We start from the raw sequence: 27435 nt of genomic DNA on the forward strand, positions 1-27435 counted from the left end.
ACATCCCTCGTCACAACGTTCAAATCATCACAAACCGGTTTCCCAAACATGACAATGAGTTCACTTATGTGGTCTCTGTCACCAGATTTAAATTCAGTAGAGCACCTTTGAGACATGATGTAACGGGAGACTCATGTCATGGAGATGCAGCTGATAAATCTGCAGCAACTGTGATGCTATCATGTCAGCGTGGACCGAATTCTCTGAGAAATGTTTCCAGCAACTTGTTGAATCAGTTCCAAGAAGAATTGAGGCATTTTTGAAAGAAAAAGTGTTTGCAACCCAGAACAAGCATATTGCAAGTGTAAACAAGTACACTCAATATCCAACACAATACTACTGAAAGTTGAAAACACATTGCCGAAAAAATATCTTAACTTTAAACTTTATTTATTCAATCACAAAGTAGAATACTTTGGCTAGCTTCCACCCAATGTTAGCATGACCTCATCAGTCATGTCTGTGTGTTTGAGAAGCTTTTTCAGAGTGAAGGAGTCTAATAAAAGTGTTGACACAAAGAATTAAATTGACAAAGTGAGGTTACAGGACAAAAGTGGTACAGAAGCTAACATTAAATATGATTTTAGGTATGTACACCGGGCGTATTAGACACAGTGGAATGCTGCTGCCACTAAACACGTTAAATATGGGAGGGCTGTATTGAATGCCTCTCTCCTTATCACTTTCATAACTCAAAAATAACCCAAAAAACACATATTCAGTTACATTCAATCAAGAGTTCCTTGCATTATTCTATCAACAGTTCTTTAAGAAACAGTCAAAACATTCACATGAATATCTTCTTATCTATCTTCTTGTCTCTCAACTGGATGAACACTGGCAATGAAATACCTGTCAACACACAGGACAGTTTATTTGGTGAACTGCTTTTTGTCACAAGCTGCACAAGGAAGTACAGATACTACTGTAAATATGATTTAGCACAACAAAACATCACAACATAAAATACAGCTAGTACATGCATGTTCCTTGTGCTTATACTGTAGGTACACAATGTGCTCTGATCCTTTATCTATAGAAACATAATGCATTGCATGAAAATTGGCACACAAAAGCAGCAGTCAAACTTGTCAAATTTGCACTTTTGATATTGGTTTGTCAGTGTGGCATCTGTCTATGAAAGCAGTATCTTAAAATGATGTCAGGAACTGGGGGCAAAGGAAGTAAACAATGAAAGCACACGGTTGCACACTCAATCCAACGCTGGTAAGCTGCAGTGATCCTCAGAGGGCCAGAGGACGTAGGAGCCACGACTCTATTTGAGGTGAAAGAAGCTGGATGGTTTGGTAGGTGGAGCCATTAGCATGCTAGCTTGGTTCTTGTGAGTTATGTGGATCTAAAATTCATAAAAGATGCAATTTAGGTTAGTTTAGGTTAGCCACAGAGTTTAAGATCCTTCTTTGTTGCTGGGTAACTATTCATTTGCCCAGCTGTCAGTAGATACTATGTGGCTCATATCAAGTTATATTTTAATTTGTCTTTGGATATGAACACACAGAAACCATCCCCATTGCTCTTTAACTGTCTAAATTATAAATAAAATACTCTCATTACAGACTTATCCAGCTGTGCTAGGATAAGTCTGTAATGAGAGTCCCCAAGGGGACACAGTCTTTTTTGTGAACAGGGCAAATTGCACTTCAAATATTGGCCCACAAAATCCAAAACATGTCTCCAAAAAGGAAACAGTTTGGAACATTCCCATAATACTTGCACATGATTGCCTCTTTCTGTCTTACCCACATAACAATAGTGAGGTGGTCTGAAAGTAGCGCTGCCACTCAGTTCTAAGCGAGAGCCAATGATCTTGTGTTAATGTCTGCTGGTCAGTAAAGATGGACACTTGGACTTGACCTCCAAAGTGTCTCTTTTAAGTTAAATTAATCACAATCAATTCTGGTTATACTTGCTGCAGAAGTAACATGATTCAATTTCTGATCAAAAGACATTTATAAATGTTTTAGATTGCATTATGTTGCCGTTGTCTCTTCTCTTCCATCATATTATTTAATAATGCTTACAGTACAAGGAGGCTGCATCCAGGGCTCCCCATCGATCTGCATTGGAAATGCTTTAGATGTCCTGCACATAGGGAGCAATAACAGCAACGTGTAATTATACTGCACTACATATACACACTGTATGGTACTGAAAAATATTCCTGTTGTTTAGTAGGTAAAGTTCACAACCTGATGGTAATCTGGGAGGTCTGTGCCAGTCTGTGCCCAGCGCTCTTCAGCCCAGTATAGATTTGTCCCATCTCTATAACCCCTTCAAGCCCGACCACCTCCAATCGTTTATCGCTTATATCTGAGGAGTTGTTAAAAAGCAGAGTAAATTAACCGTGTTCGTAAATATCAAATCAGCACTACAATCTATGACAATGATATGTGAGGATTCAGGAGTGTAAACAGCCGTCTCACCTTGGGAAACTATTTTCAGAGCTTCGGGGTCAGTGATAACCTCACTCTGCTCCAGCCCTGCCACGCCATCAGACTTCTTAGACTCACCCCAGAGGTTGGAGCCTCCGTGCATGCTGGGTATGTTGAGGACAGCTATGCCCTCTAGAGAGACACGAGTCAGGTCCAGAGGTTTTCCGCAGCACTGGTGTTGCAAATACAAAACAAAACAAAATAAAAACATTTCAGCATTATTCACAAATATGCATAGTTCTGGTAAAACAGCCTGACTGTGGCAGAAATTCCAACCTCAATCGTTAGACAGTCCTTCAGCCTCTTACAGGACGATGAGAGGGTCTCCGAAGTGGCAAATTCAAAATACATAAGTTTGTTCTTCATTCTTAAAATGACAGAGGACAACAATTTGACCAAAAACAAACACACAAATAAAAAAAACCATGAATTTATTTGTGAAGTAGACTGAGCTCTGTTACACCTCTTATGAGGAAAGGTTCAGACTGCTAACATAAATTCGTACCTGCTGTTGAACCTCTGGGGATGTTTCTCTCTCATGGAGTGGAAACGATGAGCAATAGAAGCATCCTGCACACAAGGATGAAAGTGCAATCACATGAAAAACGATCACATTCCTCATGAATCATATTTCATGCAATGCATTCATTTTTCTGATGAATGCACAAATTCCCTGTAGAGTTCGTGACTCACCACTCCAATGGAAAAGTAGTTGTTAATGATCTCATTGGGCACAGGGTCTCCTGCCTCATGAGGGTCATTTGGTATCACTTGGATACTCCAGCGGTCCATGGGGACCAACTCACTCCCTTCAATCTCTTTCATGATTTCTTTCAAATCTGACCCGTCGTATCCTTTCATGGGATTATGATAGAAACAGCTTAAATAGGTAACTGACATCTGACACTTTCATTAAAGTTCCTGTTTTGATTGTTGTTACCTCCTCCCCAGCGTAAGCAGCGAGCCAGGTCATTCCCAGTGCCCAGAGGCAGCACAGCTACAGAAGGATTCATCTGGAGGTTTTCTTTGTCTAAAATCACAAGAGATGTTATTTAGTGCTTCAGACGGTTAGCTCAACCTGCTGTCTGAAACTCAGCAGGACATGCATTACCTAAAGCATCCAGAAGCCACCCAACGGTGCCGTCTCCTCCACACACCAAGATCCTGTAGTCGCACAGATTACGAAAGAAGTGCAGACTGAAAGACAGAGTCAGCATTAACATAAAAATACTCAAATGACATGTGCATTTGAAATCCTATAGAGTCCTATAATGTGTTTAATGTGCACTGCTGTACCCTGGAGCAGGGCCTCCATCGGACAGATTGTATACTTGGCGTGGATTCAACAGGTACTGAAACTTCCTGAGCACTCTGCAAAGACAAAACAAAAGCTGTTATAAACTGCCAATGACACAGTATTATCCTATGTATTGATATGGAAGCAAGCATCTCCAAAATGTCAGATTTTTTAGTATGGAGCGTGAAACTTCTGATCCCATAGGACTGTGCTGCCTACCGTTCGCCTTGTTTTCCTCCACTTTTTGGGTTTACAAACACCAGCAGAGGGTGGGTACGAGGAACAGGAACAATCTGAAAAAATCCCACAGATTAGGATCCATTAGATTATGTAAGTCATCTGCAAAATACACAGACATTGAGTTATATGTTTTATATACATATAATAGCTCTGGTGGCTCTAAATTCAGTTTATTTAGTGAGATTTGATATTGGGAGACCTGCAGGATGTGGCCATCAAGAGTGACATTCAACAGGCTGGTGTCCTCCTCCTGCCAGAAACAAAAACTTAGTGACCAGCTCACAGACAGATGGCCTAAAAATCTACATTCATAGAGTAATTTAGAGTCCTTTTACCTTTGAGACAGCGTAAATGGCCCACGGAGGCAGTACATGATCTTTCAGCGGCCCGCAGTCACAGTTCGATAAGCCACGCAAAACACATTCATCGTGACGCTTAAAAAAGCAAAACAATACTCAGTAAATTAAAAATGGTAATCTGTTCTTACTCATTCAGCTATATAGACAGAGCAATACTTTTCAGCCAATTACACACATTCATACAAGCACTTTTTTCCATGCCTGAGTGCATACACACACTCTCGCGCTCCAATGGAGTCATCATACTTCGACATACTGACTGGAGGAGCCAGTTGGTAGCCACCCAGTTGGTGGAGGACCCCGCTCTACCTCTGATTCCAGTGATATGATACTGAGCAGGCCTGATCACATGCAATTTCTGTATTCACTAATGTACTCACCAACTCCTGGCACCACACGCAGCGCTTCCCGGCCAAAGTTTTGATCTTCTTATTGCAGACATCACACTTGCTGGCACCGCAATCAGCTCTGATCCAGTCATGAGCTGGTATCTGAGATGCAGAGGAGGCACGAAACAGGCATTATGCACAAACTGCCACTTAGCACCAGTGGCAACGTTGTCTGGTATTGTTTTCAGATTGTGAGTCATGAATATTTACAGAAAGTCCAAAGTGAATACTCAGTTTTAAAGGTGGATAAGTTCAACCAGCAGATGCGGGTGATCCAAAGAGCCTACCTGATTTAATCTAGTGTATAAGCATCACAGAAGAAATCACTGGGATCACTTTTTTTCTTTTTTGAAATCTGGAAAAAACAACTAATTTGACAGCAGGAATGGGTAGCACTATGTTCACATATTCATTCATTCATGCTGGCTTGTTCGAGCCGACTTATGTGGCAACCCATCCCTGCATGGCTGCAGGAAAAATTATGTTATAGCTGACTTTAAAAGACTCAGTACAGAATACACCCTGCTCCTAAGCAGCTGTGGAAAATAGCTGCAGATTTATGGCTTCATGATTGAACTGAACTGGCAGATTGAATAAAAAAACAAACCAGTTCCACCTCCCACAGCAGCTCATTACTGATTTTTTTTTACTGTGTCTGCTGTGGCTGCAGCCAGGAAAGAAAGTGACCAGGCCACTATCTGTGCTTGTGCAAAAGTGGGACGTTTAGCAGATGTACAGAGCAGATTGTGCAGGCAGTAATCCTCGTTTTTTTTAAAAACTGTGAAAAAAACAGGCTGCACTTACTGACTAATGCACTCTAATGTTCCCTGTTCTTAATGTGCTTGTGGTCATTGCCGTTTGGTTTTTAAAAAGAGAACAAGTGAAGAGAGAAGATGCGACTATATCCCCATAAACGCACTGAAAATAGCATTTTGCATAAAACGTAAGCGCTGTTGTAAATGTAACCGGATATCTAAAAGCGGAAATATACATAAATCAAAGGGAAATTAAAAGCGATCATTGTGTTCCTTACACCAATTTCCTGTTTAGATTTGACAAAGGTACGAGCGCAGGGCTCGGGATTCTTGTTGGCACACTGGCTGTGGACGATGTACTTGCAGCCTAGAAGGAGAAAATGCAGTGGGTGAGAAAGGTTCTCAACGTTTAACATAAGAAACTGCAGTGATGCTGACAGAAAGCAGAGTGTACAGGTGTCACTGTAAAATGCACGTCTCCACCAGCTCATTTATACAGGGTAAGAGGAGCTTGGCTTCCCCCTGGTGGCGGTTTTGAGTTCTTACAGTTGCAGCTGAGTCCTTGCTTCCCAAGGCCGAGCAGCATACTCTCACACACGCTGCAGTAGGTTGGCTTGTTAAAATGCTTCATCGTCCATATGTGCTGCCCATCCTTTTCCGTCATCTTTTGGGAAGAAGAGAAAATAACAGCAGTTGGTCAGATCTTTTAGTTAAGTCAAGGCAGTTTAACAAAGAAAGGAAGGATTGCATAAAAAAAAATTTTCACCTTCAGCCCCAGCAGAACAAGTAAAGGTGCATTGTTCATGCCTCCCTTCAGCCACTCCTCCAGAGTGACGGTGCCACTATCATCCACATCAATCGCTGTCATCATGTCTTTGAGCACCTTTTCCATCACAAAACACCAGTTATTTATAGGAATCTTCTGTCACACCCTCAGCCTGTGTTTTCAGGTGCCACACTTTATGTGGGCTGGTAAACAAAAAAGTTCAAAAGCCATGCAGAATAAGAAGAAGAAACAAACAGAAAAAAAGACTCATACTGGTCTGAGTTCAGTCACGTCCCAGCCCAGATAATCAGCGGCACGCATCATTTGAGTGATTATACGATCCACTTCCTGAAAGAGAGACAAAAGAGTTCTGGTGTGATTGGGTGTAACTGTATCCATCCAAACTAGCGCGCAAAAGTAATCTAAGACAGTCAGCGAGGCGCCAAGTGCAATGCACTTAAAACATCGCAAAATTAAAACATTATGTATGCTACAGCCAGAGAAGTTATAAATGCAAAGAACTGGCCAAAACTGAGTCCACATGTAGAGATATAAGTCTAACTCTAGATAGATAAATTTCAGTACCTTAATTTTTTCAACATGAATCGACAGGTTTTTTTACACTATACACATAGATCTATATCTATACCTTTGTCAGTAATTTTGAGTAACTTACAGAGCTGTCCAGGAGTCCGTTGCCATCTTTGTCGTAAAGTTTGAATGTAACTAGAACCAAACAAAGTCAGTTAGTCAGTTAGCTAACCGTGGGTTTTACAGTCGCATATCCTCAATTTTAAGACATTTTCAGCAATAAATGTGGATTAAATGCAGCTGCAATTACAATAAAAACTCCCAATATGATCAAAAGATAAGTCAAACCAACATTCGAGCTTCTCCCGCGGCTGTTCTTTCTCCAACACTGAGAAGTAACAGGACACATCACGAAGAAAGACTCCACCTGAAAAACAAGGAACGAACACAGTCCTCAGATTTAGTGAGGTTTTTTTTAAAAAAGCAGTAGATGAAAATTGGTGGAATATCAAAGTAAGTATTTTATCATAGTTTTGTTGCTGGACCAGGTGCACTAATCTGCAAAGCTCGGCCTACAGCGTCATTACTGTGACCGAACAGCAATATATGAAAAAAATAATAAGCACACAAACAGGTGGTCACTGAAAAAATACTACCTCAGCAGATCAGTCTTTCTTTTGGTAGTTTTCTGGGAGTTTTTTGCAGCATTTCCAGCCACATCCAGGACTGAATAGGAGTGCAAAGAACATTTTCCCCCAAACTCTGTGCTGCACAGATTTGTTAAAGGACAACAAAGTCAGAATATAAAAAGTCTTTACCTTCTTTGGGCTGAGGGCTCTTCGAGGAGCCGTTTTGCTCCACGTTTTGGAAATAACGAAAAAGCCGCTGGCAGAAATCTGCAGGGAAGTCCTCCACTTCTAAGTAGGTCTTGAGAAAGAGACAGAAGCCCTCGGCATCGACGCACTAAAGAGAGAAGTTGAAGTTATTTCCAAATAAGACAAAAGGATAAAACATTTCCATTCAGAGCAACAGTCTGACTATGATTTTTAGAAAATGTCATAAAAAAGTGGTAGAAAGCTTCCTAAAAAGATCGTGTGTGTTTTTAATCAAGCACATTGTTAAAAATAGAGGTAAAACAAACTTTTACAACTAATAATACATATGAATAAATTCATGTTTGATTTGTTTGTAATAAGTAGAGTATTAGGAACATTTGACACGGGAAATATAGTATATGATTGCCTAAAAAAGTTACCTCTCCAAAGCTGTGCTGAGAGAATCGACCGCCTGGATGAAACTCCTTAATCACATCTTTCACCCTCAAATTGCTCTCTGCAGGGAGAAGATCAGAGAGGTCAAAACGTAGCTGTAGATGTGGATACACTGTGACTGTCAGTCATTAAATCTGGGTTTGGGCCTTGCATTGTGAGGTAATGCACACACTACCTTTCCCAGGTCTGGAGAGGAGCAAGTGTAATTATCCATTCATCCATTATCCAGCGTGCAAACACTAAAAGCCTACAGACCCATTTCATTTCTTCTAAAGCCTTTGAGTGGACAGTGGATTATTTTCAGCCCTTTAGCACACACTTTTTTGTCAACATGTGCAGCGAAGAGACAGCATGCACTTATGTTTGGGAGTTGCCGCTTGTGATTTTGGGTGGATGCTGAATGAGTAGCATTAAAGTAAGGCAGTGATACCGACTGCACTTTTAACTGAAATATTTCCGCCTACATGCAGGAGCAGAGTGCATATGTGCTGCAGGTTAGGATCTACAAAGTTAACTTTTCATATTTTTGTTGGACTTTGCCTGCGACACTCCCGTCTCCACTTATCTTGCTTTTTTTTCCACTGCCTTCATAAATCGTTCTGAAGACTTCCGATATTTATTCTCACATTGTCCAGTGCTTAGATGTTTAATTCATTAAAAAGGAGTGAAACAAAAGTGTAAAGTAAAGTAAAAATTACACTTTTTTGTAAATGTGTGATGTGGTTTCCAGTGTCTGTGCAGCCAAGAAGAGTGTTAGGGTTGAGATTAGATGGAAGACAGTTACACAGATCGAGAGCGGAGCTATCATAACACATCTGGCGAGTTCATCCTCAGAAAGGTGAAAGCCTGAATTCAGTGTACATAAACTGACACTGTGAAATAAATGGCATATTGAGCTACCGCTGCTTTATTAATTTAACAGAGAAATTTGCCAGAGTATTGAGTTACACTGCATTTTGTTAGTGAGAATGCACTTGAGACTTGCGTGGCTCTAATTACAGTTTGAATGCACGCATTGTTTTTATATTCTGTCCTGGACGCTGTCGTCTTTGGCCTCAGTAATCACTCATTGCTTTAGTTTTATGCCTTTGATACAAACACAACAGTGTATCTTGTGTGCATCAAGTGCTTGGTGTAAATGGATTTGTATATACATTTTAAATCTGTAATAAACGTGTCAACTTTATTATTATTATGATTATTGTTCCAGTTTACTTTACTTACAGGTTAAAAAAACAATGTACAAAATGGAAACTTACCTTCCATGTAGTGCTGCAGCTGGATAAAATCCACAGGAGTCAGAGACCCTTCTGTATCATCAGAGGAGGCCATCCTGGTCTGCTCCCTGAAGAATGAGGGAACAGTGACTGGACATTCACAGAGGTGTCGATAACACAGGCAGCACCCAGATAAAGAACTAACCTGGCCAGGGAGAGGCAGCCATACATGTAACATGTTTTACGTCATGTTCTGTGTTCTGTGTCAGCAGAACTGGTTTGCCTCCATTCCTGGGACTGCCACTAATGAACGGAGCATACCTTTCTTAATGGATACCAATCTAAAAACTTGCTATTAAAACAACATTGCTTCACTGACCACTGCTGATTTTAAGGAAAGAGTAGTGAAAATCAGATTGTATCATCCTGTAAACATGGAGCTGAGGAGTAACAAGTAATAATAACATCAAGAGCTCCAGATTGTGAATACTGACGATCAACTGCCAACAGCAGAGAAGCGGAGGAGTAGATGTAACACTGGCCTGTAGATTTTCTGGTTGTGCAGGTGTACCTGTCCGGCTAAAACCACTTTTTAACTTCCCATCAGTTTAATGAGCAAAGCAGCAATTAAGACCCCTTTTAAAAGGGGGCATCCGTCAAACAGGATTATAATGTGAAACCAGGATGTCAGACTGGCTGACACACACACCACACACACACCACACACAAAGGCACACATTTACATAATATTTTAACTTGTTACGCTCTCGAAGTGCTGCACAGGTGCTCGGACAAAAGGAGGAGGGCTCGTGAACTCTAACAGCTCTTCTTACCTTGACTCTCTCTCCTGGGACGGAGGATGGGAAAAAAGAAGCGAATAAAGTCTCTCGTAGCTTCTCTAGCAGCACACACCGCTGCTATGCTGTTTGATGGCAGCTGGTGGTTGTGGGTGAATGTCTACTGCGGTATTAGCGGATAAGGGATTAAGAATGGGCAGAGGAGGAGCTTTTAGCGACATAATTACAGATAGTGGCACCGCCTAGCGCGTGCACGCACAGAAAGGCGCACGCGCCCACACTCGTTAGCGCTATTGTGCCCTTACAACAGGTCAACACAATTATCTAAACACTGCGGCTCTCAGCCTGGAAGCTGGAATGTAGCGGAATGCATGAGCAGTGTGAATGAATGAAAACTCAGAGTACGAACCGGTGAAGCGGCTTTCACGTGTCGTTTTTTAGTTTAGTCCCACTTGTGCGTGGACTCTTCACACTGGTTTTCCACTCTGAATGTTCTTTTGACTTTTTGTCGTAAATTATGACTTGTGCAAAACATGACTTTTTATCGTAAATTATGACTTCTGGTGCAAAACATGACTTTTTATCGTAAATTATGACTTCTGGTGCAATTTTATCGTAAATCGGGACTTCTGGTGCAAAACGTGACTGTTGACTCTCACATGCAGACATTATGCCACAGACGTTGGTGAGAGATCTTTTTATTGAGGGGGACAGCTGTATTTGGCATTGTTTTTACGTTCTAGCAATGAATTTCACAGTGCTAGTTATTTAGTGAAGATGCCTCCCCACCACCATGTGATTAGTTGATGCTATTCTGCTACACGTACTGCATATACTGCTGAAATTATTGTAAACAGTAAGACAGGGGAAACAAATTACACAAGTTATTACACAATTTATAAAGAAATCTCAAGCGTTTTTCACAATGTGCTCTGTAAAGGAGTACTTGACAAATATCAGCCATTCTGAAATATCAGTCGTGCTCTGACTGACTCAAAGGTTGGTACAGACACTCGTGGTACCTCAGGATGAATTAAACAGGTGCCCTCATGAAGCCAACAAAATAAAGTTGTGTGGTTCTTTTCAGGTTTGCAAACTGAGGAAAATCTATTCCTTGGTAGCATCGTGATGCAGAACACTCTATTCTGTATAAACATATGTAAATCACCACATAAGCACATTTCCAGTATTTCTCCTTTTCAGTCTAAAAAAAAGCTCAATTTGAAATGAGTATGTGGGGGGAAAGAGTTTACTCGAGACATTTAGAAATTGCCTAAAAAATTGCCTAATGTGTGGATAAGGGTAAAGCCAAAGTAAATATAAATTTGTGCACCCAATTCTTGTTTTTGAAAGCCGGATAAGGAGGTGTAGCACCCCATTTTCTATGCTGCTTTTATTCCGGGTAGAAAACAATACGTTTCTAGATTTTTGAAAGCTTGAACACCAACAACTTGGATTTTCTACTTGGAAAGTCAGAGCAGCCTTAGCAACCCTAATTTAACAATCCAAGATGAAAGATGAAAGTAAATAGTTGTAAAACTGTAAAACGTTTAATCTGTTCTGCCAGTATTGTGTATTTGTCATATGCTGAGCATTGTTCTGGCTCTATCCAAGTATATGCTGCAGTATAATGCTGCTGATACCTGAATGACTCTACCTTGCTAACACCAAAACAAATCCTGTTTTTCCTTACTATTTCTGAAAACTGCTAACTTGGGAGTGACATTAATTCCTGAGATTCCTGACATTCAAGTTCCAAGGTGTCTGGAACTTCCAAGAAGGCTCTCTTCGCCCCGGAAGGCTGGTGCCTTTCAGGCAGCCAACTTGGTGTTCTTTTTGTTTACATGTGTCATAGTTTTTCCTATTTTAAGTCTATAGGTTAGCACCTAGCTTTCTTTTGTTCATCTTCTCTCAGGCTATGATTAATAAATTGGCTTAGTAAAAATTTCTAATTTGTTTGTCTCTTCTTTGTCTTCAATGAGCCCAGTATAACACTGTTAAACCTTGTGTTTCAAGGAGGCCGCTATGTTACAACTAGGCTGTTATGTATTCTAATGTAAACTCACTGAATTTACAACCAGTTTTCAAGTGCTTTTGTTTGGTTTTTATTTCCAATTTCCCTAACAGGTTTAGGCTCTTCTGGTACCGCCTTGGAAAAGCTTCTGTCTGATGTTCTCAGCTGAAGCGGTAGGTGGCGATGACTCACTTCCGTTACAGATGATAGCGCAGTTAATGAGCAGAAGAAGAATTGCTTCACGCAGATGTTTACGTTCTCCTACTTCCGTAGCTACCTAAAGCGGAGTAACGTTACCAGTCTGACGCTAAAGCGGACATTTCACCAGAAAATCTCGGTCATGTTTAGTTTTCTTTACCTCAGTATTAGAGCGGCTTAGCGGATCAACATGATTCAGGCCGTGTGTCTCCCGCTGTAGGCGCTGCATCGCGAGTTTTTCTCACCATTCATCGCAGGCAAAGCAAAGCTAAAGCTAGCGCCGTGTTAGCAGCTGGTCAGAGGCAGTTGGCTCAATTTAATAAAGGATCTTTCGATCCGCACTCTGCCCCCTTGTTAATTTAGATTATCACGCAAGGCAGTCATGGCCACTAGGCGTCTGACAGATGCCTTCTTGTTAATGCGGAACAATGCAATCCAAAACCGGCAGATATTGGCTGAGCAAGTGAGTACATACGACCCCCGTCTGAGTACACGTAGCAATGCTGCGGTGAGTGGTCTGCATCGTTTTGACATTTTACTGTGTGTGTTTGCGTATAGCCAGTCACCGATCCCTGTTAGCTAGATCCAGGTGTGTGATAGCTGTAGCTGCTGTTAGTTATTATCCTGGATGACCTCCACGACGTTAGTGTTTCAGTGGTTCACAGTGATGTGACTCAGTGAGGCGATGATGGAGGATGAAGAAGTGTTGCAGGCATGCTTTTAGCTAGTTAAATGTCTATAACCGCCCTTTTTTTTTTTAAATGACAAGAATATATATTTTATATATATATATATATATATATTAGGTCAAGGTTAACTGAGGGTTATGGTTGATTTCATTTTCTTCGCATCCTCTCGTGTGCCTCACTGTAAAAAAAACAAAGCAAAAAAACCCCTGCTGTGGCCTTTCAAAAGCCCGCATCATACTGAGTCGTGACCTGTAACTGATCTAGAGTGCAGCTGATTCTCTTCTGCAGTTATTAAAAATAAATACAGTAATTTGAAAAGCAAAGGCAATGAAAGCTTTCTGGAAACTGTCACTAAGAAAGAGTACCTATCCTTTAATTGTTAAATTATATGGACAGAAGTAGTGGGCCACCCGCATGTCACAGTAGCTGTTATAACACCCCATTCTAAATTGATCGCCACACTTTTCCATTTCAACACGTGGATTTTTTTTTGCCCATTTAAACAGAAGGCCACTTGTGCCGTCCGAGGCTGATGTTGGTTGCTTGCAGTCTCTCTTCTAGTTCAGTGTGCTCTGTGTTGGTGGAGGAGTGAGGTTCTTTCTCACCAAACTCATCCAACCATGCTTTGTGCACTAGGGCACAATCATACTGAAACAGAAAATGAACTTTACCACGCTGCACAATTCAGATTTCCCTTCTCTGAAAGTAAGAGTTCAGGGCCAAAGCACATAAAAGCAATGATTAAGAAATGTGGCCAGATACTTTTGTCTATATAATGCAGATATAATGAAAAACAAGTGAGCTTTTTAGTGATCACGATACAAGAAGAATATATTTATATGTTCCTCTATAGCAGAGCTGTTCTTTCTGATAGTGATTTCCGTGACACTGAATAATGATTTAGTTTCTTTTTTCTAAAAACAGCAGTTGCTGCATGGAGCTTATTGCTGGAGAGCTAAAACATTAAATGCTGGCATTTTTTTTTTTACTAGCAGTGATAAAAACACTGAATTTAATGTTGATGCACAAAAAAACAAAAAGAAAGAAATTAAAATCCTGCCATGACCTACTTATATTTTTAGCTTAAACTCCACCACAGTACAAAAGTTATTACTTTCCCTGACACAGTTTTGAAGCTTCTTCAAGCGGGCAGGTGTATGCCACACGTGAATATTCACACTCTGCTGTGAACATTTTATCGTGCTACCTACACGCTGGTGTAGATCAGTTTCTTCCCGCTGGAAGCCCAGAGATCATGAACTTTTAAGGTTAACACATTCTGCATTTGTTTGGGGAAAATTCTTAGTAACAAAACCGGCCTTTGTTACTTAGCTGCCACTCCTCATGGCGCTGAGCGAAGTGGAAATGCCGATCTCTCAGGCTACGTCCAAACGTACCCGGGTATTTTTGAAAACACAGATTTTTCTATGCGTTTGCACCTTTTGTCCACACGTAAACGGTGTTTTCGGTCACTGAAAACTGAGATTTCTAAAAACGCCTGCCAGGGTGGATATTTTCGGAAACTCAGTTTTTGCATTTACTGTGGACGAGAAAAACGGAGAAAACGCAGCGTCAAAGGTGTGCGCCTTTTTTGATGTCACACTGTGCGCCACGTTATTGTTTCGGTGAAATTAATTTCTACAACACTGTTACTGTTACTTGTACTCTCTGCAGTGTTTACATGCTTACATATACACACACAGTTACTGTCCCTCCACACATACAACTCGGTTCTGCTTTTATGCCCCAATCGTTGTTTACTATTTCCCACCGAGGCTTCTAGACTTCTGATTGGCCAACATTTCTACACGGTTAGGAATATATCGCCACTTGTTGCTTTGGCATGTTCCTAGCAGCGTTTTTCTTCATTTCTGCCTTTACGTGTGGACGGGATTATTTTTTAAAATGAAAACGGAAAATCTCCATTTTCAAAAATACCCGTGTGGCACATCTACAGAGTGGAGCCCTTTAAATGGCTGTGGCTTCTGGAACAACACTACCTCTCTGTAAGAGTGTCCTGTTTGGGTTTAGATCAGGATCAACAGGGAGCAAGCTCAGAGTGAGGAAGATAGAAGCATTGCTGTGGCTTCATTTTTTTGGGAGGGTGATTCATGCCTAATAGGGCACATGAGCTAGTCATACACTGTCTGTTATTTTTCCTTCCAAGAACCAAAACAAAAAAAAAAGATTACTCAGTCGGTTCTTGGCATTTTGTTTCATCTACAGAACAGCTGGTGTAAAAGAGCCCAGACATTTGGCTTTGGATTACACTCCCCACATGTGTTGGGTCATACACTGATATAGATTTTTTTATACCAATTCCATCATTGATTCTTATTATATATTCATTCCTTATTCATTTTCTGCTTGAAATATCTCTTGAGTCCAAGCACACTGTAGAAACGGACTAATGGAAACACTCCAGCCCAATGACTTTGCTGTCAGAAAAAACATGTCAGCATTAATGAAAGGCATTGTTAAGCTCTGAGACACAAGATTCCAGGGGAATAGAAAATTTGATAGTGGTTCTCAACTGGAACGGTTCCCATCCCAACCCTACCTCCTCTGCATGCCTGCACACCTGTTTTTTGACTTTATCTCTGTGCCCATCATCTCTTCTCAGATAGATTTAGTTCCCTGTTAACTATTCACAGTGAAAATGTTGTAATGAGTGTTTTACCTAGCAGGATATTAGCTGCCAGTGAAGAACAGTAAAGAAATGAGTGAAATCCTGGAACAGAATCGAAATTCTGGATTTACAGACAATCTCTTGTGACCGAATGAGCATCTTCTCAATATCTGTTTAAATTGTTTAGTCTCTTCTTCAATGAAACTGCTCCAACCACTTTATCTTATATCTGAAATGGCTAAAAAATACAGGTAGAAGTGTGAAGTGCAGGTTCAGTCTCCTTCTTGTACTGTAACAAACGTGTGTTTGACACTGGCGTCGTGTTACGCTTCATCGATATAGGGGATAAACACAGTTGATTTAAATGTCTCACAGGCTTGGTCATTAAAATTATGAGGAGCTAAACTGATCAGACCAGTCGGCCGTTATCAAGCTGTCACGTTGAAGCTGTTAGAATATTTGGCTGAGGTGGTTTTTAGTTGCTTTGTTACAGCAGGACCATTAAGTTGCTTTGAGCTGCGTCTAAAATTGCGTTAGCTGTTAGAAACGAAGAACATTTTGCTGCTGGCTGAACACTCAGGTTTGAAATAAGAAGGCAGCAGACCAAGTCGCCTCTCGCTTTTTTACTGACAAATCAATCACTGAAGAAGATAAAGCAACTAACAATGAACTCTATTTAATCTAAAACTCATAAACTCATTTTCCTTTTCTTAAACTCACAGGTTTCTGCTCTCTCTGTTCTCACACTGTTTCCTCCTTGTAATTATTTGATTTAAAGTAAAATGATTCAGAAAAAGGTTTCTGGATGATATTTTTCTATATTTAGTTTAACTGTACACTGAATGTACAATGAATTATTATTCCTAATTCAAAGTAATTTAACAGTGGGAGTGGATGGATATTTATATTTCATGGGCCTCACTTTCTATTCCTCTTTTTTTTTCTTTTTTTCTCCCTTTGCTTGTTTTCGGTTGGATGGGACCGCTCTGATATCTGCCAATCATATTAGGAGCTTGATGAGGTACTGTCATTTCTCTTACTAAAAGACGGAACACCGTCATCTTCACCCTCTATCACGTAAAACGTTTTAATGGATCCTCTTGTGTCTTTAAGTTGGCCGATGATCGGATGGCCCTGGTTTCAGGGATCAGTTTGGATCCCGAAGCCGCGATTGGGGTCACCAAGAAACTGCCCCCCAAATGGGTAGATGGAGTAGATGAGGTAAACTGAAACTGTAGTAGAAATTTGCAGCTACTTCAGTGTCTCTTTAAAGTGAAATTCAGCAAATAAATTAATACATTTTGTCTTCAGATCCAGTATGAAATCACAAGGGTCCAGCAGAAGATGAAGGAACTGGCCTTGCTTCATGACAAGCACATGAATCGTCCCACACTGGATGACAGCAGCGAAGAAGAGCACGCCATAGAAATCACAACTCAGGAGATCACGCAGGTGAGATAATTTAGCAGCACTGTGATATGTATGCTGCTTTTTTTTTTTTCAGCTGAAAATCTGCGTGGATATGTTTTAGCGGTTGTTTTTATTTGAACATAAATAAGTATTTATGTGAGAGCACGCTCTAGTATGGAGCCTGAAGTGAATTTAGAAATGAAACAAGTAGAGTCGTTGTTGTTTTTGCAGATGTTCCATCGATGCCAGCGAGCCGTGACTGGTTTGCAGTCTCGCTGTGGTCACTGCACAGAGCAGGAGGAGCGACTCTTGAGAAATGTGGTCTCCTCTCTGGCACAGAGCCTGCAGGACCTGTCAACCAATTTTAGGCACACACAGTCCAGCTATCTAAAACGTAAGGACTGCATGGCATGTTACATGTTTGGGTTTTTTAACTGTTATTAAGTATTTTTGTCCTCATGATGTTTTAATGCCGTCTAAGCATTGTGCCATTGGCTTGTCTGACAGGTATGAAGAATCGAGAGGAGAGATCAAAGCACTTTTTTGACTCGGGGCCCTTAATGGAAGAGGATGAAGATTTAGCTCTATATGACAAGGTGAGGACAGCATGTTTAGAGCTGGGGTGTCCACAGAGAGCTGCTCTTAAGCTTAAATGGAACAGACCGGTAAAACGGGTGCAAAATAATCATAACAAGCAAACCAAACGCCTTTTCCAGATGATGAGCAGTTTAAGAAAAATAACAGCTTTTTTAACAGTGTTTCTTCATTATAAGCAGTAAATCAAAGAAACCCATCAGCACGGCTCAGTCCAGCAAACCAGACTGAGTTGTTTTTTTATTTTTTGGGTTATCTGTTCCTTATTTTCTTTGGTGTTTCCTGGCAGGATGCCTGATGCGTTTGTCAATAAGAAGGCTCTAAAATTGATTCTGGCTCAGATAAAGTCACCAGTTCAGAGTTTTAGGATATTTTAATACAAAACACAGTAATTGAGATAAATCCAGTGGCTGTTGGCCTACATCTCTGAACACAATGCATGTATGCTGACACTGTGTACACATCTGCTCTGTGTACACAGTGAACCAAAAGCAGAAGTATCCATGACTATCAGTACCATTAAGATTTAAAAATAATAATAATAATAATCTGTACATCTACCAATGTTTACACATTTAACTCCCAATTTGTACTAAAAATAGTTACATTGTGTTTAGGTACTTCTTAACGGACAGGAAATGGCCTCAGTGGAGGAAGTAAATAAATGCTTTGTTTATAAAATGGGTGGTCCTGGGTTTAAAGTCATCCATTTCTGTGTGGAGTCTCTAGAAAAGATGCGCATGTTGTTGGGTTATATTGGAGACTCTAAACTGACTGTAGGTGTGAATGTGAGTGGGAATGGTTGTCGGTCTCTGTGTGTTGGCCATGCAACACATTGGCTACACTACACTACTGTAAAATCTTCTGTGTTATTGAAATGGAAATTGGTCTGAATAAAACAAAAACAGCTCATTACCCTGCCGCTGTCCGTCTAGTCTATAACATTTGTATATTCAGCCTTGTTCTTGAATCTGTCATTTTTCAGGGGTTCACGGACGATCAGTTGATGCTGGTGGAGCAGAACACAGTCATGGTTGAAGAACGAGAGCGGGAGATCCGACAGATAGTGCAGTCTATCTCAGATCTGAATGAGATTTTCCGGGACTTGGCAGGAATGGTGGTGGAGCAGGTATTTGAAGCAAATTCAAGACAAAACAACTGACTTCTAATTATCTTATGGGTCCAGTCACTGAGCTACCACAGGAAAAACGTGCACACACAGGCATCAGCCACATGTGAAAGTGGAAAAAAGATCAGTTTTTATCAATCATTAATAACAAAAAGGAGCTAGGTTGAATTGTAGTTAAATAAAGCTCATTCTGATCCTATTCGGCAGGAGCTTTCAGATTACTTTTGTTTGTATAAATAGTATTTGAACAAAATAACTTAAGATGTTATTTTTAAAAAACACTTTGAACTGATCTTTAAGGAAGAGTATACATAGACTTGTGAGGAGTTTTGCTACAAAACTGCAAACACGATCTACAATTATAATGAGTTTCTTCCCTTAAACCAAAAAAACACTCTTTTTGTCCTTCTAGGGCACCGTTCTTGATAGAATCGACTTCAATGTGGAGCAGGCTTGTGTTAAAACAGAAGATGGATTGAAACAGTTACAAAAGGTAAACACTAAATTTCTTTATTTAGTGTCTTGTTTTCTTTCCAGGCAATTTCATTTTTTTAAGTAATTCTAAACACTTTTTGGCTTATGGAATGAAAACTGTAAATAATGACCAAAGTGAAATAATAGGTATTATAATTATTTGTAGCGGTATTGGTAGTAGAAATTATTTTAAAGACTTGTTTAAATTTCCTATGAAAGCCAGGCTGTGATTTGTTCATACACATGCTCAGAGGCACTTCTAAATGTATTTATAAAGTACAAAAAAATGAATCTATTGATTTGTGCCTGAAACATTCATGCGTGTGATATACACAGTGTTAGCAAATGAGGGTCAGTGTTCTTTTGGACAGACTAAGGTGGAGATGTTTGACCATAATGGCAAAAAACAAACACAGTATATCAGCACAAACAGTTCATACCAGCTGTCAGCACGATGGAGAAGAGGTCCTGGATTTGGGCACCTTGCAAGCACTAAATTGACCATGAACTCTTCTGTATGCCAAAGTATTCTAGACTCAAATGTGAGGTCATCTGTCCAACAGCTAAAGTGTGGTTAATACTGGGTTAGGGCTGTGCGATGAGACCAAAATCTCATATCCCGATATAAGACATCTATCGTCCGATAACGATATAAATCACAAAAATGTAACATTTTCTGTAAATTCTGTGAATCTCGGGCAGCTCGACTTGCGTGAAGTGTTTCCAGCTGGGCATCGTGTACCTGGAGTCAAGTGTTTTAACCGATGCATGAAACTATATATTTTTAGACATAAGTTGTAACAGCCGCCGTTTTCTTTGTGAGTATTTATTACACAGCGTGCTGCGGGAAAAAAACAGTTCTAACGTTTGAGTCTAAGGTTTATTTTTTAGCACCTGACAGCTCTTTTTTGCTTCTCATCCGTAAATACTCTGCATACTGTTTCATGTGATTCAGTTTATTTTGAAAAGTCTCAACAAGCTCTTGAGCTTTATTCTCAAAGGTTTATGTGGAAATTAAACCACCGGACACGCGATGGTGTTACCGTCGTTGTTGCTAACGACAACGCATAAAAACAGGCGCTTGTCCGTCCGTAGTGTGGTTATATAAAATATAAGTGAAGAGAGAACTTTAAGAAATTAATATAGCCACTACAGTGACCATCAAAACGATGAAAAAATATTGCCGTAAACAGTTTATTTTGCAACACCACGAAACAAACGATAGCGTAAAATGAAACGATAGACGTTTTTATATCGTCATCCGCTATATATTGTTATATCGAACAGCCCTATACTGGGTTAAACAACAGGACAGCGATCCCAATCAAGGTATTGCAATAACACAATCACAGTCCAGACCTCAGCCTGACCGAAAGAGAGCTGTGCAGAGACAAAGGCTTGCTAATCTCAAAGAACTGAAACAACGTTGCAAAGAAAAGTGAAGCAAAATTTATCCACATCTATGTTATGTAATGTTTCAGGAAATTTTAGAGCCTGTTGATCAGATGTTTTTTCTGTCCTGTGGTGTAAAAAGACCCCATTTGTACTTATTCATCAAAAGTGAATGGTGTTATGTAAAATTATTCTTATTTTCTTTTCAGGCAGAACAGTATCAGAAGAAAAACCGAAAGATGCTGGTCATTTTGATCCTTTTCATCATAGTCATTGTTCTAATTATTATTCTTTTTGGAACAAAGTTCTGATCACTCATTCCTCCGTTTTTGTTTTATGCCTGGGTGTTTGTTGTGCAACTGTGTGGACTTGGACTTGATTCTACCGTCTTTCACACCAACCGGGAAATGCTAAGAAGAAATCTTTGTGGGGACACTGTGGGTTAGTGGAGATGGGGGTTTTTTTTAATGGGAGAGTTAGATTTTTGTTTTGTTTTTTCCTGTTATTTTTGACGGATTTGATCGAGAAAAAAAAACAATCAACAGTGTCTATTTTTCCTAAGTGACTTTGACAGAGGTTTGTTCAACCGGACATTTTCATCTTAGCATTATATTTACATCCCAGTTCAGTATTTTACTGTGAAAGACTTGAGAACTTTTTTTTTTTAAAATGAGGGCAGTACCATTTAAGATCAGAACAGCCATTCAGTACCAAAGGACCATCTGTTTTTTATCAGTTTATTCCTCACTTTAGAAAAATAATACTAAGGTCCTTGTTACCACACGGTTGGCCTGAGGAGGGTTTATGCAGCCATACATCTCCTCCACTTCATTTTAACTTCATACCTGTTGAACACTTGCTGCGCTCTAATGAAGTGCTCATGTTAAAAACACTTGTTTTTGTTCTCCATGGTCTTTGCATAAAGTGCTACCTTTTTTTTAAGAAACCCTTGCAGTTTGCACATATTGAGCCCTGAGGGGTAGAAATGGGTCGGGGTGTCGTGGATGTAATACTACTGTCATTTGTATGATAAGCAAATTATTTATTTTCAAGTAACTTCATATAACCCAGAGATTTTTTTTGTTTTCTGTCAGGTTTGCTGTAAATTGAATAGAGTGTATGTGTAGTCTGAGCACAACAGTTAATAATCACTCCACTGAGGAAACGGATGTAGTACAACACAATGAAGAGACATTTGAAGACCGCATTGTGATTTTTTTCCCCCCCCCCCCTTTCTTCCTTGTTCAGATTTACACATTACATTTCATTTGGCTGTCTGATGAGCTGAAACGATGGAGCGCTTAAATATCTGTACTCAACTCTACACTTTACGTGTAAAATCATCTTCGTCATTGATGTGAAATTGTATGTAAAAAAAGAAGAAGTCCAAGTGGTACTTTACTTAAGTATTGATTTTGGAAACCAAACGGGTGAGGAGACAGCAGCTTAATTTTTTAAAAAATAAACCTGGAACATGAGTCGTGTGCGTATCTGTGTGTTCACGTCTTGCACAAATGGTACTAACTGCGAACAAAGGCCACATTAAACACTAAAAACTATTAATTTAAACATCTGTTCCATGAAAAATCACCTACCTAACACAGTTTTTTTTCTTTTTAAAACTTTAGCACATTTAATGAAGCCATGCAAAATTTTGACCTCACACTAAAATTCCAGAGTTGCAGGTGCCCAAAATCCCACTCAAGGGATTTAATAATGCACCGCTCTATTTTCAGTTCGATTTTGGAAGAGCTTTTCCCATGTGCATGTAGGGTTTGCTTGGGGATAATTCCCAACATGTGGGATTTGGTCATCCCCGACTCATTACTGTGAGTAGTCTTGTCTCTCAAAACACAATTTGGGGGAGAAAACCAAAATTAACACTCCTCTATCAAACACAACCAACCTTGGAAAAAGGCTTTGGAGAAAATGACTTCTGTAAGAATGCCATGACAACCTGACTGGTATAGTGTCGTGGATAAGTTGCGGGGCAATAAGTCCCTGATATAAAGCCCATGGAAAACATGGCATGACAGACAGACATCACAATCCTCCTCCACAGACTCAGGAGCATCTCCAGGTGGCACTGACTGATGAGTGGGCTGAGGTTCCACAGGATGATTTTCAGAGCTTGTGTTTGTCCATGAGGAAGACACTTACTTCCATAATCAGTGAAGATTGAGGGGACACTACCCTGCAGTTTTATCGCTTCACCAGTGTATGGTGCTTATGCTTCTTGACATTTTTGTCGGTTTTGATATTCAATAAAAGGTGATGAGAAGCAATACACCACTGTATTTACAAACCCGTTTAGTGGGATGCTATTAAATTCCTGGAGTGTACACATGAATGGGTTGAAATTTTGTGATATTCAAATTATTTTTTTTAACTGCATTCTTGAGCCACATGAAATGTTCAGGACTGAAAAACAAGAACTCAAAAACTTCAACCAACCGCTCAGATCTCGAGTTCAGGGGTCAAGCTTTCTGGAGATGTGACTGCAATAACTTGAGATACCACACAGGATTTTGAAACTGATGTCCTAGTTCCGTTTGGGGGGGGTAACACTGGTTTTTGCTGGTATTTAATTTAATGTCCGTGGCACAGTGTAAGGGGAGAAAAGTACTGATATCCTGGATACTTGGAAAGAAAATGTTTTGGATAAACTTATGCAGGATAGTGGCTGAATAAAACAAAATATAAGATGTTAAGATTTTCATACAGTGGATATGTTTGACAGTCCACAGGGAATATTCACTATTCGTGGATGTGGCAAAGAAGGATATGCAGAGGGTTGGTGTGACAGAGAAAGATGGCAGGGATAGGGTAAGATCGAGGCAGATGATCTGCTGTGCTGAGCCTTAAAAAGAGCAAAAGAAAGAAGAAGAATTAATTGATGATATAAATAGCTGTTGGATGCAGCCATAGCTTTACTAGAGACCAGTGACCAAAGGATTTTTCGTGATGAAAAGGAAACAAACAAACAAATAAACCTGTAGTGTATTATCCAGTCATGATACTGTCAACAACATTTATTTTCCTTTAACAATATCAACAAGCTGACACGTAGAAGTATAAAAATGAAAATAATGAAATATCTGATAAAATAATAAGTATTAATTCACTATGTAAAAGCAACAATAATGTATAATTTGAATATATTTAAGATTGCTTTATACCCGCTGCATTTCAGACCGCAATCTCTGATGTGCACCGCTTTTGGCATATGCGTGTTACATTTCAAAGTAAAAGCCTCTTGTAGTCTTACATCTATAGTACTACTAGATTGATACAACATGAAAAAAAACACTTTAGTTTTCTTGTTTTTTTTGTGAAGTTACGGATTTTATTTTTTTATTTTTTTGTTTTCTGTTGCGATAAATAAAAAATGAGAAGAAGTAAATGAAATAAATATTTTATTTTAAAATATTTAACATTAATACTAAAACATTTTTAACAACATTTTTATGGTGTCTATGACAAAAACAAAACATTCGCTATAACGTTACTTTTTGACCGGAAGTTAAAAGCAGCTGCCCTCCCGCATCGAGAACATCCGGTTTTCTTACCAACAATAATAGACTTTAGTGCCAATAAACATGTCTCACACCGACGACGAAGACGACCCGTTTCCTGTAGACGACTGTCTGTTCACGGAAACGTTTTCTCTGGAGTCCGTGTACACGCTGATGGGAGAGGAGGTGAAGATCAGACAGCTGTTCAGTGCGGACCTCGGCGTGGCTGCACCGGTCTGGGAGGCTGTAAGGAGCAGACAGGCACTCACTTTTAGATGATCTTCGTAAACCTGGGCTTTGTGCAGTGATGAAATCTATGTGTGTGTCTGTGTACACACGCAGGCGTTACACCTGTGCCGTTACTTGGAGGACCAGTCTGTGGAGCTGAGGGGAAAGCGGCTCATAGAGCTCGGAGCAGGCACCGGTGTGGTCGGTATTGTGGCAGCTCGCTTGGGTAAATTTGGAGTTTGTAAAATAACTCGTGTAACTAATGTTAAATACTAACTAACTCCTAACTAATGTGTCTCGGAGTGGGAGTCTCCTGTGGCTCAGTGTTACATTATACCCCCAAACATGTGCAGCTGCTTCTGAACCACATGGTGTTCACTATGAAGTTCACTTACTCATGTGTTTAGTTTTTGTGTATATAAATAGATACAGCGATTTCTGCTGTGTAAAACAGCAGAAAAAGAATCCATAACAACTCCTGACTGCAGTGTTGTCGTCGCCGAAATAGCTCAGTTGGGAGAGCGTTAGACTGAAGATCTAAAGGTCCCTGGTTCGATCCCGGGTTTCGGCAGTGTGAAAGGTTATTTTCCCTCATTTTCGTTCTATACCGACAATAAGAGGCAATTCTATTCTAATAAATATTTTTAAAGCATTGTTTGGTGGGAAATTAAAACAAAACAAATAAAATAAACTCCTAGCCCATTAAATAAAAAGTCACAAACAGTACTTCTTTGGGTCACCTCTAACTTTAATGGCCACGTTGTTAATATTCAAAGTATTCTGAAAGGGATAAATGAATCTGTGAAAACATCTTTCCTGCTTCCTGCACCACTCTTCCACAGTCTGAGCCCATACTGTCTTCTTGGAATATGCCCGTGCCCCTGAAGAAAAAACCTGGTCATTAAGTATATTTAGCTGGTCAACTCATCTAATTTTTCACTCAATATAATCCTGATCAAGTGAAGCAAACACCCAATCATAACACTGTCAAAACTGGCTGGTACAGTAGACACTAGGCCTGATGATGCACCACCTTATCCACCTGTCTTCTTATTATGTTGCAGCCATCAAATCTGGACTCATCAGACCACATGACCTTTTTCAATTGCTCCATTGTGTGGATAGAAATGCTTTTACTTTAACTATTAAACATAGTTATGAAATTTCACCAAATGTGTAAGTGATCTCTATTTAAACTCAGAACCCACTTATCAGTTAAGGTTAAATACTTGCAAGCCCATATTAATCACAGAAATAATGTTCTAAAGGAAGGCTCCTTATCTATCTCTTAGCTTAGTTAAATCCAAGTCATTACTCTTTTGGGGGGCAGGCAGTGTTTTGATTACAGCTACACATTAGTAGCTTTTAATTTGTAGTCAGAAAACTGACTACAGAAAACAAACAATTAGCTAAAAAAAGAACACTTTTACACATGTTTGTTCCGTGTCTGTTATTTCACATGCTCCTGTCTTTAATTTCTTCTGATCTTAATTTAAGACTTTGATCAGCAGCATGTGGGATCAGGCTTTCATCCCTCTTCTTTCAGGAGCAGAGGTGACTCTCACAGACCTTCCTTTGGCTCTTCCACAGCTTGATGCTAATGTCTCTGCTAACAAGCCTTCCAGCGGGTGGCCTTCTCTCCCTCCCACCGTCCTCCCTCTGTCCTGGGGTGAGGATCACATGAACTTCTCCTCTGACTGGGACTTGGTGCTCTGTGCTGATATCATTTACCTGCCAGAGACATACCTCCCACTAGTGGAGACACTAGCTCACCTGTGTAGTAAAGGAGCCGCAGCGTATCTCTCATCCAAAATGCGAGATGAGCACGAAACGGCAGCTTTCTATGAGAAGCATCTACCGAGCAGATTCAATGTGGAGCTTGTGCACCGAGACGATAAACAAAACAATAATATCTACAGGGCGTCTTTAAGAACAGGCCAGTGACGACAGGAGGGACGGCCTACTGCTTTTTATAAATAAATAAAATTATGAGTTTATGTCTGTTATTTAAATTATTTTGAGTTTCACATCTCACTAACTGTAGAACCTATAAAAGCTAAAGCTATTTTAAATGAATTTAAATGTAATCATATTATTTTTATTTATCTCTGAATAGTTACACATGTCATTTGTCTTTAATTAAAAGCGAATGTATTCAGAATGTGTCCTGTGATTTTTGAGATTTGGGAAGAAAATGAAATTCAGAACTTTAATGACATAAAAGCACAGACATACACACACTGTGAATGCATTTTATAAGACAAAACAGCATGATTTTATATAAATCAGCCTTGAGTTTTGTCTGATTGGAAATTCAGTCATTGGACTAAAGTGTTTTCACCATGTTTTCAGTGAGATGAAGATCAGGTCTGAAGTTACAGTTCTTCTTTTTAACCTTTACCCACTGCAGGCGTCACGCATCACCAAGATGAGCTTGAAGGTGCGTTTCCAGAACTGTTATTTCAAAAATTTGTATTTGTTTTCAATATTTCTCATTATCCTCTGGTTGGAAAACACTTTGATCTCTCATGTTGTCAGTACAGGGCGCACAGCAGCATCTTCACCTTGAAAACAGTCACAGATTTAAAAGCCCTGAAAACCATTTTTGTTTATAGAGTGCTTACTATTAGTGATTTTGACATGAATTAATATCTTCTGCCAGAGTAATTCTTGCCTTGAGACATTTTGGTAATTAAAAGTTTGAATGTATGTATTAAATGGTTAAATTATCGTTAAGTTTAGATTTTTATCACACCTTTAATTTTAATAGTTGCTGATTTAGTCATGAATATTCTGTATGGTTATAACAGAAAAGTCAAAAAAGCTTTAAACCAGCTATCACATCCCTCTCTCTCAGTGCAGTGGATAAAAAAACTTTCTTATACCATAAAATCTCCAAAAGCTACATCTCTTCATGAAAACCTACTTTCACTCCCCCTTCATTAGGTATATCTTATTAGTACTGACTTGGACCCCCTTTTGTTTTAAGAACAGGGTGCTGGAAACAGTCCTCAGAGATTTGGGTCCACATTTACATGATAGCATCAACATTGTCTGCAGATTTGTTGGCCTCCATGATGTGAATTTC

At 39.7% G+C, this 27435-nt stretch overlaps 3 protein-coding genes and 1 non-coding gene across 6 annotated transcripts; 3 read left to right on the plus strand and 1 right to left on the minus strand.

Moving 5' to 3' along the window:
* Positions 1-369: 369 nt before the first annotated feature.
* Positions 370-10246, minus strand: dgkab (diacylglycerol kinase, alpha b). The gene is made up of 24 exons (XM_035905109.2): positions 10112-10246; positions 9321-9406; positions 8046-8122; positions 7609-7753; positions 7143-7217; positions 6936-6985; positions 6533-6607; positions 6260-6376; positions 6040-6157; positions 5772-5860; positions 4730-4840; positions 4326-4424; positions 4190-4240; positions 3970-4043; positions 3750-3824; positions 3565-3650; positions 3394-3483; positions 3147-3307; positions 2959-3023; positions 2730-2820; positions 2445-2625; positions 2211-2331; positions 2043-2103; positions 370-1357 (listed from the first exon to the last, which is right to left on the minus strand). Exons 2-24 carry the CDS (start codon positions 9391-9393, stop codon positions 1277-1279), a joined length of 2166 nt encoding a protein of 721 aa, XP_035761002.2. The 5' UTR covers positions 9394-9406; positions 10112-10246; the 3' UTR covers positions 370-1276.
* Positions 10247-12323: 2077 nt separating this feature from the next.
* Positions 12324-22082, plus strand: stx16 (syntaxin 16). 3 transcript variants are annotated; one of them, XM_087840692.1, is made up of 8 exons: positions 12324-12795; positions 16719-16826; positions 16917-17057; positions 17247-17409; positions 17523-17611; positions 18595-18738; positions 19151-19231; positions 20814-22082. In XM_087840692.1, the coding sequence occupies exons 1-8, from the start codon at positions 12670-12672 to the stop codon at positions 20913-20915; spliced, it is 954 nt and encodes a 317-aa protein (XP_087696818.1). In that variant the 5' UTR covers positions 12324-12669; the 3' UTR covers positions 20916-22082. The 3 variants fall into 3 exon arrangements, with proteins under 3 accessions (XP_087696818.1, XP_035761103.1, XP_087696819.1); XM_035905210.2 differs by having other exon boundaries at positions 12324-12750; XM_087840693.1 differs by lacking the exon at positions 12324-12795 and adding an exon at positions 16452-16626.
* A 2066-nt stretch (positions 22083-24148) lies between these two features.
* LOC102780563 (EEF1A lysine methyltransferase 3-like) lies at positions 24149-26502 on the plus strand. Its single transcript, XM_006784354.3, has 3 exons — positions 24149-24365; positions 24462-24573; positions 25894-26502. Exons 1-3 carry the CDS (start codon positions 24204-24206, stop codon positions 26289-26291), a joined length of 672 nt encoding a protein of 223 aa, XP_006784417.2. The 5' UTR covers positions 24149-24203; the 3' UTR covers positions 26292-26502.
* On the plus strand, positions 24846-24918 carry trnaf-gaa (transfer RNA phenylalanine (anticodon GAA)). Its single transcript has one exon. It is a non-coding gene; the product is annotated as a tRNA-Phe (tRNA).
* Positions 26503-27435: the final 933 nt, after the last annotated feature.

This window comes from Neolamprologus brichardi, chromosome 5 (genome assembly GCF_056152115.1).
Source record: "Neolamprologus brichardi isolate AB-2024 chromosome 5, ASM5615211v1, whole genome shotgun sequence".
NCBI lineage: Eukaryota > Metazoa > Chordata > Actinopteri > Cichliformes > Cichlidae > Neolamprologus > Neolamprologus brichardi.